Source organism: Buteo buteo, chromosome 7 (genome assembly GCF_964188355.1).
Source record: "Buteo buteo chromosome 7, bButBut1.hap1.1, whole genome shotgun sequence".
In the NCBI taxonomy this organism is placed as follows: domain Eukaryota; kingdom Metazoa; phylum Chordata; class Aves; order Accipitriformes; family Accipitridae; genus Buteo; species Buteo buteo.
This window is the reverse complement of record NC_134177.1, coordinates 15284648-15300232: the sequence shown is the minus strand read 5'-3', so window position 1 is coordinate 15300232 and position 15585 is coordinate 15284648. Positions and strand designations below refer to the sequence as shown.

The following is a 15585-nucleotide window of genomic DNA, read 5'->3' as shown; positions in this document are numbered from 1 at the left end:
TTCACTGTCTGAAAAGCCTTCAGAAAGTATTCTCAGACAAAGCTGCCGTACAAAACCCAAACACGCACGCTTGATAATTCTTTCTACAGATTCCCCCCCTCCCCTTGCTGCTCGCGTTTCTCCTTCAAAGACGACCTTGAACCTCCCCCAAGTAACACCAATCTACAGTTATCGCCAACACCGAGCACGGAAACACGCTGCAGAGCACCCGGAGTCCTAACTTCTCCACGGCGGCCCCGAAGCTGCCGCTGTACCCTCAGCAGGCGACACCGGCTCCCCGCCGGGGCGGCAGCGTGTGTGAGCCCCCCACACCGCAGCGAACGCCTCGCCCGCTGCCCGGCCCGCTGCCCGCCGCGGGGGCCCGGCCGCCCGCCCGCTTCGGGCCTGAGGGCTCCTCCGGGGGGCGGCTGAGGGAGGGGCCGCGCGCCAGCGGCCCTCACCGCCTCAGGGGGGCGCCGGGCCGAGCCGGGCCCTCCCGCGCCCCTCTCAGCCCCCAGGGAAGAGGTCCCCTGCTTAATTAGTGGCTTTAATTTACAAAAATTAAGCAGTTAAAAACGATCAGGCGGGCGCAAACCGGAGAGCTCCGCCAGAGCTCGCCCGCCACCCCGCGACCCGCCCCGCCCCCCCCCCCCCAACGGCGGCAACGTCAACGGCCTCCAGCAGCGGGCGGACCTGCTTATCGCAGCGCTGGATCGGCCCCCTCGGTGCCTGCGAGCGCTGGGATTGGTCTTCCGGTGGCCGTGGCAATGGCGCTTGCCAATTGGTGGGAGGCCAACGGCGGTTTTCCCGTTGGCTTACCGGGCTGTCACTCTTTAGGACGCTCGGTGAGGAAGTAATCCCTGCGGCACCCCGCGGTTGGCTGCCTCCCCTAAGCGGCCCACTTATTGGGCGGTCTTCCTGTTATGTTCCTTCCTCTCGCCGTGTGATTGGCCAGAGGGCTCCCCTGCTGGACGGGCTGGCTGCCCTTCCCCCGGCCCTACGCCGATTTGGGGGAAGCCCCGCCTGCGCCAGCGTCTCGTTGGCTGTTTCTGCTGCTGGCTGCCGCCTATTGGCCGGCCGCGCCGTCAGTCGCGGTTGGGCGCGGGAGGGGGGACAGCGGAGTTGCTCGGCGCGGCGTTCCGCAGCAGCCGCCCCGCCGCTGGGCCCCGCCATGAGCGCCACCCCTGCCTAGCCCCGCCCGGCGGCCGGCCTCCGGCCTCGCCTCGGGCTCGCCCCGCCGCCGCAGCCACCAGCAGCAGCAGCGGAGGCAGCGGCGCGCCCCGCGGCAGGGCAGGATGAAGGTGACCGTGGACTTCGAGGAGTGCCTGAAGGACTCGCCGCGCTTCAGGTACCGCCGGCGAGGGGCCGGGCCGGGGTCGAGCGAGGGGACGGGCCGCGGTGGAGCGGCAGGGTGTTGGGGGCCGCGCAGGGAGCGGGGGAAGAAGCAGGTTTGGGTGCCTGCGGGGTTGACAGGCCGCGGGGCGGCGCGGGGAAGGGGCTGCTGGGGCGGGCCGGGCTGTGGGGACGGGAGTTGTGGGGGCCCCGGAGGGTGACAGGTGGTGGCGAGCTGTGGGCAACCGGCTCTGAGGAGAGCAGCAGGCTGGGGACAGCGTTTGGGGAGTGCAGGGTGGCAGGGCAGGGGCGGTGTGTGGGGAGGGGGTGGCTGTGGAGGGGGCCATGTGTGAGAAAGGGGCTGTTGTGGGTCTCTGTAGAACGAGGGGCCTGCTGGGGTGGGGGCTCTGAGGAGAAGGGGGGGATGCGGGAGGTGGGAAGTGCAAGGAAAGGGGGCAGCATCTGTGGGACTGGGTGGGCAATGTGCGGGGTCTGGGGTTCGTGGGAAGGTAGCACAGTCTGCAGTGAACGCTGCTGGGGTCACCCGCCTTTGGGCAGGTGTGTGGTGGGGTGAAGGGTGGCAGGCAGCTGGTGCAAGAAGCCATCAGCAGCCAAAGCAATGCCTGCTCAGGCTCAAGAGCGTGAACTCCCCAGTGGTCCATCTCTGGTTCTTCACAGTTGTGCTTACACTTCAGCTCCCACTGTCTCCTGCCTGCATCTGCTGCATGCATCCATACTCAGTCTGCCCACTATTGGGGTGCCAGTACTAAACCAGCTTAGTATAATCCTACTTCCCGTTGTCAGACCAAGGCATGTACTGTTTTTCTTTTCCACGCTTGAGCAACCACTTGTCTGTCATTGCTGTAGGCTTACTTCTGCTTATGTTGGGCAACTCACCCCTTCATCTTTCCCTATGCTTTTATCCATTCTACATATGTATTTTGCACCATTGTATCTGCTCAACATAATTCTGCCTCTCTGTGAGATGCGTGGCTGGTCTGTGCACACAGGCCCACTTTCTGTGCCTGGTATCATCACCCTGCTAGCTGAGGGAGAGGCAGACAGCTCCATGACTTGACGTGATGTGTCACTGCTGTGCCCCTCCTGTCCTGTGCTGAGCCCGTGTTTGGAGTGCCTGTGGCTCTGTGGTTGGCACAGGCTGGGTGCGCTCTGGCTGTTGAGGGAAATAGTCCTGCTCTTCCTCTGGTCTCTGGCTGTGTGTTCATGCTGCCTCTTTGTGTCAGCTGTAGCAATCGTGTGGTTCTGGGATGTGGAGGAAGTTGGAGAAGGTTTGAATGGCTCACCCCTGGCAGAAGTTGGAGTTCCTGTTCTTCCCTTCTTTGCTCCTGTCTCTGCTGCCAGCTTGTCCCTGGCTGCTTCAGCCACATGTTTTTCTGGTGACCGTGACTGGTATTGTTGGATCCTTTAAGGAGCTAGCTGCCCTGGCAGAAGAGACTGGATGGTTTTTCTGCTAGGTTAGTGAGTTGAGTCAGCGTTGCAAAGGGTGCGAAACCTACTAAAGCTTATGGGGAGGAGGAAGAGGTAACTTCACTGCCAGAAGCAAGTCTGGAGGAAGGCATTAGGGAGTGAGACCTCCCCTGAGGCAGCAGGGAGCTTTTACATTGGCTTAGCTGTTCCACAAAACTTTTTGCCCCGAGTTGGACATGCTTGCTAGTATATGTACTTTCTGGCACAACTATGTTTAGTGTGGGTCCATCCTATTTGGTGACAATGCAGTCTTAGATTGGCTTAATTTAACCACAGAACTATACCATTAAATATAATTTTGTGTTTGTTTTTTTTAATTCCCAATACCTGCTGAACTATAGAGTACACTTGAGAATGCAAGAAATTGTGACTAAAATTTGTGAGCAGAAGTGTGCTGCTGTCTCTACAAGTTAAGACATAGTAGTTCATTTGAACTCACTATCATTCTCCTTTTGCCCCTCTTGATTTCTTCCTTTCAAGGAGAGAAAGTGTGGAAAACCCTTTGTCAGGGTCTTCTACTACATTGTTGTCTTTTTGACAGTCTCTGATACTACTGCCTTTGAAGAAATTGCAGAAAATCTTATGGTGTAATCTCTTGATGCCCCCAAAACATCCTTCCAACCTTTAACTGATAGGAAGCAGTTAAAATCGTGAAGCAAAAATCTTGTAGTAGTTCTGAAAAAAGTTCATATCTTTTATTATTAGTCATTAGTACTTGCTGTTATAACATTGCTCATTCTTAGCGTTCATATGAATTGCCTAAACCAAATACTAGAAACCTAAATTAAGTTTACTGCAATGATTTTATTAAAGGATGGCAGAGACACTAATGCAGAGCAAGGTCATTACAAAGTCCTAGCATACTTGCAGGGAGCAGTGTGGACATAAAGCACCTTCTTGTGCTGTGTTCCTTATCTTATAGCAAAGCAGAGCTGCAGCTTTCTCCTGACCTTGCTGTGCAGGTGGGTGTAGTCTCTGTCCCTTCCCATCAGTATACCTGTTGGAGCAGTTAAATAAACCTGTTGGGAGGCATATAGTGTATAGAAATGTCACAGTTTACTTTCTTATAGTCGTGGAGAGAACTGGGAGGACATCGGTGAATCAGAGTTCCTGAGTCACCAAATCGCTGTTTTCACAGCGAGCTATTTAAATCTTCTAAAACATGCTACTACATACAGCTTCAGACACATGGCTTTCTTGCTTATCTCTTTCTTATGAAGTTTATGTTGGTCTCTTTTGGCGTTGAGATGTAATTGAGAATATCATAGTTACCCGAATCAAAGAAATAAAGGTTTGTTTGCTTGCTTAAAATGCATAAAAAGGGAGCATGGGTTGTTGCTGTTGAGTTGCTGATATGTGATTAGATAATAATGGCTGTAAAGATTCACATCAGAAGTATGGTGGGTTATTTCATAGTAAGGCATGCTTTTTTTGTTCCCCCAGTAGATAAAGAAGTCTTTGAGTTATAAAACCTGAAGCAGTGATGGCCTATTGCATCACTAGGTTTGTAAACTTATGACATACCAGATCAGTTTGAGGTTGGAAGCTTGAGGTTTAGAAACTGATTTCAAAAAGGGTAATGAAAAGGCTATGAATTCAGGCATGCTTGCAAATTTGTAATCTTTTTTTTTTTTAAACGTACTTTGAAAATAATCTCGCTGAAATCACATGCTTTTCCTTCATGACTCCCTCTCTTACAAGTGTGGACAGACCAAAGATCTAGCAAGGAAATGCGTTTGCAGTTCTCCTACAGTGTGTTGATGACTTCCTATCAAATGAAGAAGTTGCTTGGGGAGGGGCCTTGAAGCAGTCCTTGAATAGTAAGAACTGAGCTGTGCTGGCCAAGTTCTATGTATATAATCAGGAATTCCTGAAGTGGTTTTTTGATATGAAAATAGTATTGTGAAATAATATGTTCTCCTTATCTTTACACAATGAGAATTTCAGTTTCAGAGTTCAGAGGAACAGGCTTTTACACTGATGTTCCATTTTTGTGTTTTTCTTGTAACTAAAGAACGTTTTCTCTTAATGAGTGAGGTATTCAGTGTAGCAACCACATGAATCACTCTGAACCTAAATTTTTAGAAAGGAGAAGCAAGTTTAAGTGGTGGGGAAATACATCTGCTGTAAGTAACAGTTAACAAATTTGATAAACAACAAATAACAGAAAAAGCAAAATTCTGTTGCTTGCAATGTGGGCAATTGTAAGAACTCTATAGAAAAATCTTCAGTCTGTTCCAGTCTTTAAAAATGCATCAGTAAAAAGCTGTGTATTTTTGAGATAATTTCTTTGTCCTTATCTGTTAAATTTTTTTTATTTAATTTTGTATTCACTTCCTGAGAGCCAGCTGCAGAACAGATGATGGATGACGAAGGTAGACGAAAGAATATAAATGAAACTGCTGCCAGTTACCATTCTTACTAAAAGTATATCATGGGTAGTTTTTGCGTAGAACTGGTGGTTATAGTGTATTTCCTTCAAGCGACTTGTCTGAGGAGTCTTCCATTTAGATTGAGCTAAAGCACTGCTTTGTGTAGGCAAGCCTGCAGTGTCAGTAAGGCTGACTTGTCACTGAAATTCCCTGCTTTTGTGTGTTGGTTTTCTTCTTCTGTGGCTTTGATTCTGGTCTATCTAAATGGGCCCAGCTGAGATGCACCTCATGCATATGTAGAGGATACAGGCTGAATAGTTCACTCATGCCACTTTATGGCTTTCTAGATTTATGAATTTTTTTCTCTCTTCTTTAGTACTGTGTAACCAAAGTTTAGTCACTAAGCATCTGTTTCCCAGGTAACAGGAAGTGTTTTGTCACTTTAAAATATGAGTAATACAAGAAAGTGACTTATTTAACCTGTTTGGAGAAGGTCTTGTTCAATGGTCAGAGAAATTATTGTTACATGCCTAACCCATACACATTGGCCTGCTTATTACTTTCTGAAGAAAATGTAGAAATTGGAACATCAGTAAACTTGTCCCTGCTGTGTTGTCTTCCAGTGGGTATGGTGCTGCAGTGCAACCTGCTGCATTACAGTACTATGAGTAGCAAGTAAACCGCTCTTATTTATTCAGCATGGGTTTGTAGCGTGGGTAATCTGTGTGTGGTTATGGGATCATTGAAATCACTGAGGTTGCTCACTTGGGTAAACTCAGCCACATATAAAGGTGCTAAGAGGTATGTGACCAAGAACTCTGTCTGCACACAAAAAAATCTGTTTGTTTTGCTGAGACTTACCTAACTGTTTTAGGAGAAATTTCCAAAGAAATGTTTGGTCTGGGCTTTCTGCCCTTGGTGTTTGGGACTGAAAAGCAAGTTTGTAACTTACTTGGCAAGTCAAGGTGGAAAGTGTTGCAGAAGAACAGAAAAAGAAAGATACAGTAAGTCTAAAGAGAAAGCTGCCAGACATTTGCTTGTAAGTTTGCATTTACCATTTTTCATACTTATACTGGAAATTATAAACGTAACAACCACATGTGATTGTAGAACAGCACTTTTCATAGCTGACGTAGTGACGTGGAGGACAGTCTTAGTGGGATGCTGGTAAGTTACATGTGTACAACATCTCCATCCATACTGCTAGAAGTCTCATGGAGTTATTTAAATGGAGTGCTTCTAGATTTCTAATTCTTTGCTTTTTTGGAGATTACAGTGAATGTGGTGTTCTACTCAGACTCTAGTCAATGATTTATTTATTTTTAAATCTGTGACTACATCTTTCAAACGTACATTAAGAAAATAATTGACCTAAAGAAAGGGGGATGTATTGGAAGATAGGACCCAGTGTTAGAGCGTTTTCTTCCAGGTAATTATACTAAAGAAGTTTCATCGAAGATCCCTCTCAAATACATTTCATCGAAATCTCTCACGCCGAAATCTTTTAAAGCCTTTTCAAATATAATAGTAAGTTGTTACAGTCCTTCCTAACGGAGATTAGAGAAATGTGTCCTGAAGTCAGGTTGTCTTGATTTGGTTAGTGCACCTACATTTTTTGAATGGTGATTCTGATTGTGTTTCTTTGTTGTTTGATTATGATTTACGGTAAGTAACAGCAAACTGGAAAACCTTAACTATATCTCAGATTGCCAGTAGGAACTTAAAATGTTAATTTCCTTGGTTTTGGTCTACGTTTTTATCCAGGAATGTTTAAAAAACCCACACACACTGAGAAGGGAGCTTACAGTGGAAGTAGTACCAAAATCTGCTAGCTATCATAATGTTGCTGTAGCACAGCAGCAGGATCAATTGCTGAAGAACTGATATTAATTAAGCCTGTGCAACTGATCTTTAATGAGTACTTGCAGAATTAGAAGGACAGCTTATTTATGCGTGTCTGTGTGTGCAATGTAACTGTAATTATACAAGCTCTTACAGTCATTCAGGTTTTAAATATAGATTTGAAGAGGTTTGGTTCTTTAGCCTGGAGTGTCTCATATATTGGCTAAGCACATCTCATGTAATTACATTAAGAACTAAAGTTATGGAGAAGATAGTTTTATATTTAGTGGGTGGGGGGAGGAATGTCAATGTTAAAATCTCTGGAAAGCAGGGTTAGTAAATAGAATATTCATTAGGAAGTCGGCAACTATAAAATAGAAATCTGTCTATCTTAGGCTAGGTGGGCTTTGGTTAGCGTTGTTTTTTCCTGTAGGCATCTGTGAAATCATTGGCCACCGCATAGCAAATGTGCTGATTTAGCTATGTTAGCAGTGTCCTGTGATCTTTTTTCAGGCTTAGCTTATTGACAACCTTGTACTCAGAACTGTATTATTTAGAGTCAGCATTTTTCCTGTTCTTGCTTCGTGCAGTGAACAATATGACTTAAGTTATTGGTAAATTTTTACTATAGTAAATCACTCTAAAAAGTCACCAAAGCAAACTCCATACCGATAACCTGCTTTGGGAGAAAAAGGAAAGGAAAATATCTAATTTTCATTGAGTACAGAAACATTCCTACTGAAATTACAGTTTACAGAGCCAAGAACCCTTTGCCTGGCTCTTGATGCAGGCCTTCCTGGCTAAATCAATTAGTTTTGGGGAGATGCAAATGCAGCAGTGTCATGAGGGAGTAAAAAAAAAACCAACCCACCAAAAAACCCTATGTGGTTACTTAATGTTATGTCTCATAGTGCGTTTAGGTGGGCAGGAAATAGAAAAACAAATTCTGACTAATTTAGTTACTTTTTTTTTTTGCCTCTCACTTGTACATGCAGAATTCAGTTTAAGAACATGTATAGAATTTTGAACTGTGTAAATGCATTTGTGATCTCTTTGAGCAGGTACTATGCTGTTTGAGATATAGATAATCCTGTGAGTTTAGGTAATTAAGTAGTTTGCTTTTTGATAGTGGCAGGTTTGTAACAACAGCTAAAGTAGCTGTCTGCAATGGAAGACCATTATGAGGAAATGCAGATTAACATGTGGACTGTACCATTATTTTAATATATGCAGGAGTTTTCCATACTTCTCTGTGTGACAGTATAAATCCTGGTTTTGTTGCCACTCTTTCATGTGACTGAAAGGTTAGATCAAGAACATAAGAAATAGTACATATTATTGTTATGATCATAAACTAAACAATTTTAAGCAGTCCAGTAAAGTAGACTAAAACATTGTTTTGCCTTCCTGATGATCTCTTCAAGAGGAGTCCTTGCATATGTGGCAGAATAATTACTTTACAGTTAACGTTTACTTTATGAATATTAAAAGTAGCCAGGCCTCAGACCTAGGGTAAATCAGTTGTTTTGTTTTGATGGGCTGTAAATAACTTATGCCTGTGTAGAGGAGAAATCTAATTTATGGGATGATGTCCTGTATACATTTTCAAACTGACGAGACACAAGGATAGACTAAGAAAATAATTTGCTGCAAAATAGTCCCTTCAAGTGTTTTATGAATGAGAGGAGGTTTTGAACAGAGAAAATGCCTGTCAGATGGTTGGCAAACTTGCTCGTGTGGCACGAATCTTTCTGTGAATCAGGCTTTCTGTTTGATATTCTAAGTTTTCTGTTTGAAATTGTAAGACTCTACAATATGCAGGCACGATGCTCTTGAATAATTTTTAGAGTTCGTATGGCAATAGTAAAAGGGATTTAAATAGTTATGGTTTTGCATGAGATTTAGTTTAACAGTAGTCAGTGCACACGCACAAACTACCTTTTTTCTTTTCATGAATTTGTGATATGCCTTTAGTAACAGTCATTAAAGGAAGACCTGTGCATTTTGTATGAATAAACATAAAGCAGAGCTAGTGATCAGTTTGCACGTGTGATTTTGGAGTTTCTAAACTTCCAAAATGTATTTTAAGCTGGATATAATACAAAGAGAAATTGGAGAAGCCATATGTAGTGAAATGTATTCCATCTGACAGAATTTAAAAACACAAGTTATGTGCAAGAGAATTCCAGATTTCCATCTTTCTAGGTCCCAGATGTTAATTTAAGTAGGAACACATGGATATCAAACATACTCAACATTTCTGTGCATTTTAACTATCCTAGTCTTCAATTAGGAGTGATCTTGTAATTATTTTAAAAAATGTATAACTTATGTAATGCTGTAGATCATGTAACAGATTTTTGTGTATGGATGTTTAGAATGACATTTTGTGGATTGAAATTTGAATCAAATTCACTCCTTTGGTACAAAGGAAAGGCGTGCTATATTCAGAGTCTGACTTCTGGCCGTGAATGCTATCCCTTCTTCCTGACAAAACAGAGGTGTGGAATTTGAGCTGGGAGATGGGGTTTGGTTTTCTCCTCCATGGTCTCTGCCCAGGGAGGCACTGAGCCTCTTCTGTCCCCTTCCTCGCTGCCCCAGTGATCCGAGCTGGGTTCAGGGCTCCCTCTGAGTCGGTGCTGGGAAATCTGTCCTGCTCTCTGATGCCTTCCTAGACTCCAGCTCTCCAGTGATTCCCTTGCTGCTATGGCCGCTCATCAGCGGGCATTAATGGGAAACTACATGTTGCTTATTTTTAAGATAGAAAGGTGCAGCTTGTGTGTTTGTTTGTTTGGAGTACTTTGTGAAAGTAGTCAGACTCTGCATTTGACTTGGATTCTTCTGGTGAACTTCAATGTAAAGAACACATGGTGGTATTACAATATCATTGGTTTTATGTAACATGCTGTTGCTAATATACTTGAGGTTTAAAATGACCTAAGTAAGAGCTGTGTGGGTGAAGAAGAAAAATAATGTAGGTGGAGCAGTGTTGGGCCTTGTGATCTTAACTGGGACTAGCAAAAGGCATTAAAAAGACTCGCTGCTCGACTGGAAATGTAGGTTATATATTGTCTTTCCTACTCTTGCAGCATTCACGTAAGTTGGTTGGAATTGCTGGCTGTATAAAGAGTTCAGTAATTAATGAAATAGGCCCCTTCTTTCTTAACCTCCTTAGACAGGAGAGGTAGAGTTCATCTCATCTACTGTATAGCCATCTTTCTTCTTAAGGCAGATTTTAGGCTTAGGGTCCTTCAAATCTAGTGAAGATTAATAGTTGTATCCCAAGTGCCTCTTGATTTGTTTTAGCCACGTATGTCAGGATAAGGTGAACTGCACCCTGGGAGTAGAGTGTTTCTACTCTATTGTTTCCAAAGGTGATTTAGATGACTAACTTAGGTTTCTATGCATAGATATCAGTATTTGATCAGATAAGGCACACTACAAGAATAGAACAAATGTATTGGCTTTGCCAGTCAGAGTTGTTATTGAAGATAAAAAACTGTTGAAGATGACTGAGGAATCTCTGATGTTTCATTGAGGATGCAACTTCTGGGTGAATTTGTGTGTTGCTAAATTGAAGTCTGTTTAAAAAGTATATGCACATATGCACACCCTTTCTACAGGATTATTTTCCAGAGGAATCTCCAGTTGTGGAGAAAGATTTTTTTTTTTTTTTTTTTTTTTGAAAGTACTCATTTAATTTTCTGGAGTACTTTCTTTTGTTAAGTGTCTGATTTTGAAGAATATATCTGCCTGTTTATTCTATCCTACTTGACTTATCCCAAAATGAATGATGAAAAACGACAAGATGAAGTGTGAAATATGCCAACTATTGCAACGTATCCACTGTATTGTAAGTATCGATCTTGCAAGGTTTTGTTTGAAAATATTTGCAGTTGATTTGAGATGAAAAACCTTTAGTATGTAATTAATAAAGGATATGTAAGCTTCTTTTTGGTTGAGAAATAGCTTACCTGTGGTTAGCATCAATAGATGAATGAAAGCCCAGGGTCTTTAAAATCTCCTGATGACTAAAAGTGGTGGGAGAAAAGATACTAAATGTACCCAAAGAATATTTAAACCTTTTCCAAGGTTGTGGGTGTACCATATGCATTTTGTAGTTTTTATGTTATAATATTCCACCCATTATCATTTGAGAGGGATGAAGAGGAAAGGAGATTGGCTTTTCCAAATGTGAAAACATTAAATTTGAGGAAAACACCAATATACTGTATTTCTGTATTCTCCTACTCTTAATGCTTATGTACTCTGTTATCTTGAGACTGGATCATTTGACTGGTTGCTTCAGTACAAAGGCATAAAGGGCAAACAAAGACTTGTTTCTTTGCAGTATAAGGGAATAATAAAACTACACAATAAAACTATTAATTTACATGTAAAATACACTTATGGTGACTGAGTGTGAGATATGTGTATGTATATACACCTACAAGCTAAACAAAAAATTTAAGTTCAGAGTTTGTCTATTGCAATGAAGCTGCAACCTCCCCTCCGACTGTCAAATAGAGCGTTCTGATTTTGTGGAAGTGTATTACCAAAATATTCAGCTTCTGAAATGGACAAAGAGGGTAGATACTTGCTGAGGACTCAGTCTTCATAGCAAATCTGAACCTTTACTCTGGTTTTGGTAAAGCAGATCCACCCGATATAACTGGAATTGTAGAGAGCTAATGGTCCTTAGCTCTTCTGAAACATGGTGACCTCTTGTTATAAAGGCTTTGCCATCTCATGGTGGTTTGGACACAACAGTACTTTTCTAACTGTAGTAGGTGTAAGTTACCAACTAAGGAAATTACAAAAAGAAAGGGACAGATATTGCCTTAGTTTTCTGAAATCAAAGCAAAAAAAAAAAGACTCATATTAAGGTTATATGATATGTATAAAGAATGTTCTTTGATTAATTACAGAGTACTCTGATCTCCAGTTGCCTCTACTTTATAGGAGGATTTCTGTACAGGTGATTAAGTCTTGCTGTATCAGTTCTGAACATATTGATACTGAGAATCCTATACCAGGGGAATCTAGTGATGTCTACTCTTTCTGTTTTTCAGGCAGTGCTACCCTGTCTTTTTATATTGGCTGCATTTGAGGTACATAAGGTCTTTCCAAATCAGGGATTAATTTCTTCATTCTTCCTCAGGTTGTTATTACTGATAGCTTTTAAAAAAAAAAAAGTTGACATGACTTCTTAGCATCTGACTAGGAACTCCACATCTTGAGGCTGATGGGGCATAGTGTTTAGATGGAGGGATGTCCTCTCTTGTATCCCTTGCAGTTGGTTGCTTGATGGTTTTATTTATGGTTCCACTTCCTGACCTTACTACATATTTGAGTTTTCAAATGTTGATATCCTTCATTCCTTCTGCTGCTTCTGTGTTTGAGCTCCTGGGTAGTTGCTGAGATTTAAAAGAATAAAACAGTCCTGTGATGTTTGCAAGTTTTCAGCAACAAGAAGTTTCTGCATAGCACCATCAGCTTCTTGAGCTTGTTTCTGCTGCCCTTTCTTTTTTTGTTGCAACATCTTGATACTATAGTCCTACTTCCTTATCTGATGGCAAGGCCTCCTAAAAAGCTTTTGACTCAATCTTGAGATGTTGGAATTACTAGTCAGTTGTGCAGGATAGGTATTGTGATGTGTTGCATTCCTATCTGAGTTTACATTTAGCAATGGTTATCAACTTCTCTTATGTGAAGCTTTCATGGTCACCATTGTGTCCCCATCTTATTAACAGCTGTGCCATAATGAACAAAAACATTTAAGCTGAAAGGTGAAGAAAATTCTGCTTATCAGAATCTTTGTGGAAGAAAAGGGTTGCTAATTTCCTACTTAGGCTTAGTAACTACCAGTCTCTCCTGGGGTAAAAAAAGTTTAGGGGAAAACTATTAGGCAAAACTACTGGGAAAAGAACACTGTTGGGCATTTCTGACAATTTACTGCTAAAGAGTAATGAGAGAAAAAGCTTGAGAATTTAGGGCCTGCAGGTAGCACAGATGTCCTTACAGACTGTGCATAATACATTAAATGCTGCTGCAAATTTAGTGGTAATCAGTTTGACTTTCAGCCATGTATATTAAGTGGAATAGAACTTGTTCCTTTTTGAAGACTGGTTTGTTTATAATGTTCATTATCTTTTGAGCCATGTGTAGTCTCGCAGTGAAGAACAAATCAGCTCAAGCATACATCTTGGAGGGATTTGTCCTGTTTGTTTGTTATATCAAAGACCATATGAATTGCTGCGGATGAACTAAACTTTGTAGATGAAGACAACCTTAAAAACTGGTACCTACAAGCAGACTTTTGCTTAATGATTAAGTGAATTCAATAAATAGCCTTGTCTTATTTTATTTGATTGTTTTATAAGAGGAGAATTCTGACTTGGAAGGAATAGAGCAATGGCTCTTCTAATATTGAGGACTTGTTTCTTTTCTCTGGGGGAATTTGGAATGCGGATAGTGCTTGCTATAGACCTGAGAAAACTTGGCTTTTTCATCAGCATGATAATCTTCAGTTCAGGAAATGCATTTCTGTATTTCAATCCACCAAGCTCATAGAAAATTTCTAGGATTTTGGGGTGGGGGTGAAGAGGATGTCACACTTCTGATTCAAAGTCCTGCTGTTCATGTTGTAGAGCTTTTCCAAGCGATTGATAAAGTGTTTTGTGGCAATGACTGAAGAACTAGTAAGGTAAGGAGTACTAGCATGACGGAGGAAGTTTATCTCGGCATGTCAGGGAGCATTCATCATCTGTTCCTCAGCATGGAGGGGCTCTGTGCCAGCAGGGAAAAATCTCTGTGGTGCCAAGCCAGGACTTCAATGGGCTCTGTGACAGGCTGCAACAGCGTTCTTTCTTCAGACCATATTAATGGTTATGACACATCTCATAAGTTATAAAACTCTTCTTGTATGTATCTGTGCTGTTATCCAAGGTTATTAGGCCTTATTGTTCAGTGTATGACTTCTTTGTCCCTCCATATGTCATGTTTCTTTTTTAATCTGTGTTTGTCTGGTACCGTTATACGTGTACCAAATGTATTCCTTTTTAGCATGTTTAAGATGCCTCTAGATACCTTTTTATATCTAACTATAGATGAAGGAAATCAAATGGAGTACACAATGATTGGAGGGAGCAGTTGATATGCTGGAGGGTAGGTCTGCCATTCAGAAGGACCTCAGCAAGGTAGAGGAAAGAAAGCACTGGTAGAAAGCTCCTGAAGTTCAACCACAAAAAAATGCAAAGACTTCCTCTGAAAAGGAACAACCCCATGCAGCTGTGCTGGCAGACAGGGACCTTTGCGTCCTGGTGAACAGCAAAGGGACCATCCATCAGCTGTGTGCCTGTGCAGGAGTGAAAACTGCCAGTATATTGGGCTGCATTAGCAAGAGCATAGCTGGCAAGTTGAGAGAAGAGATGATTACTCTGTATTTAGCTCTCATGAGGTTAAGTCTGGAGTGTTATGATGAATTTGAGACCCTGCCGGTAAAAGAAAGATATTACAAAAATGAAGGACATGCAGCTAAAGGCAACTGGAATGGAGTACATGGAGTTCAAGGGGAGCATGAGGGCTGTGGCCTTCTTCAGGCAAAGAAGGCTCATGGAGGATCTAATTGCTACCTTGAGTTACCCAGTAGATTATAGAGTTCAGGTAATAGGTGTAGGTGTGGGGTTTTGGTTTTAGGTGCACAGTAGGAAGAGATGATGATTGAAAGATGCAGCAATTCAAATGGCATGCACTGAGGGTTAAGCATGGGAACAGGTTGCCCAGAAAGGTTGTATTACTTCCATTCTCGTTCAAAGTGGAGAGGATCAGGAGTATTGGTTATAAAGTAGGTTCAACTTGTTTCGGGTGGAACAGCATGATCAAATTATTCCCTTTTTAGTGTTTTTGCCATAGCTGTGTTATGTTACAGCCTCTTGTAGGTGAAATGTGTGTTGATCCTTGGGTTTTTTAGCAGAGAGGGCAGACTGGATATGGAGGCTTGAAAGTTGTCTCCAGTAGAACTGACTGTTTACTTGTTTGGCACAGTGTTGCTATTTTGTCTTTTCTGTGTTGTTCATAACAGATTTCTAGTTGGAGGACTTTGCTGTCAACATTGTATTTCTCTATACAGTGGCATTGGTGGTGTGTGTGTTTCCCCCAGCCTGATTTTACCCTCAGCAGTTAGTCTGTGGCTGTTTCTAAACTAATTTGTAAGTTGTTGCTTATACCTGAATTGTATTACCAAGGTGCAACTGCTATGTGTGCAGAGAGAGAGAGCGAGAACGCAGACCAATTAGGCAAGCAAATATAGTATCTTGTGTGGTATACCTGCATTTTAATTTACCTTTACATCATACTTACAGCTTGTGGCTCATCCTCTGATTAATGTCTACTGGCCTTTTTGCTGTCACCTGATTAGGCTCTGGCATACAGGAGGAGACATTCCTGTAAATCATCAGGTGCATTTTCTTGTATTTCTGTATCTCATCCTATTTCCAGTTTTTCACATTCAGTAGTACTTTTTTGCAAGTTGTCTTTAAGATGTTTTGAAGTTATCTTGCTTTGAAGTCTC

General features: G+C 42.5%; 1 protein-coding gene across 5 annotated transcripts in view; it reads left to right on the top strand.

Moving 5' to 3' along the window:
* Positions 1–1079: 1079 nt before the first annotated feature.
* The window catches only part of ACAP2 (ArfGAP with coiled-coil, ankyrin repeat and PH domains 2), a 70977-nt gene continuing 56471 nt past the window's right edge, over positions 1080–15585 (top strand). For 2 of the 5 annotated variants that reach the window (XM_075031665.1, XM_075031668.1), the window contains exon 1: positions 1080–1327. In XM_075031665.1, the coding sequence (XP_074887766.1) occupies positions 1275–1327 (53 nt within the window). In that variant the 5' untranslated portion in view covers positions 1080–1274. The remainder of the gene's footprint in view (positions 1328–15585) is intronic. The other 3 variants (XM_075031667.1, XM_075031664.1, XM_075031666.1) reach the window with 2 other exon arrangements.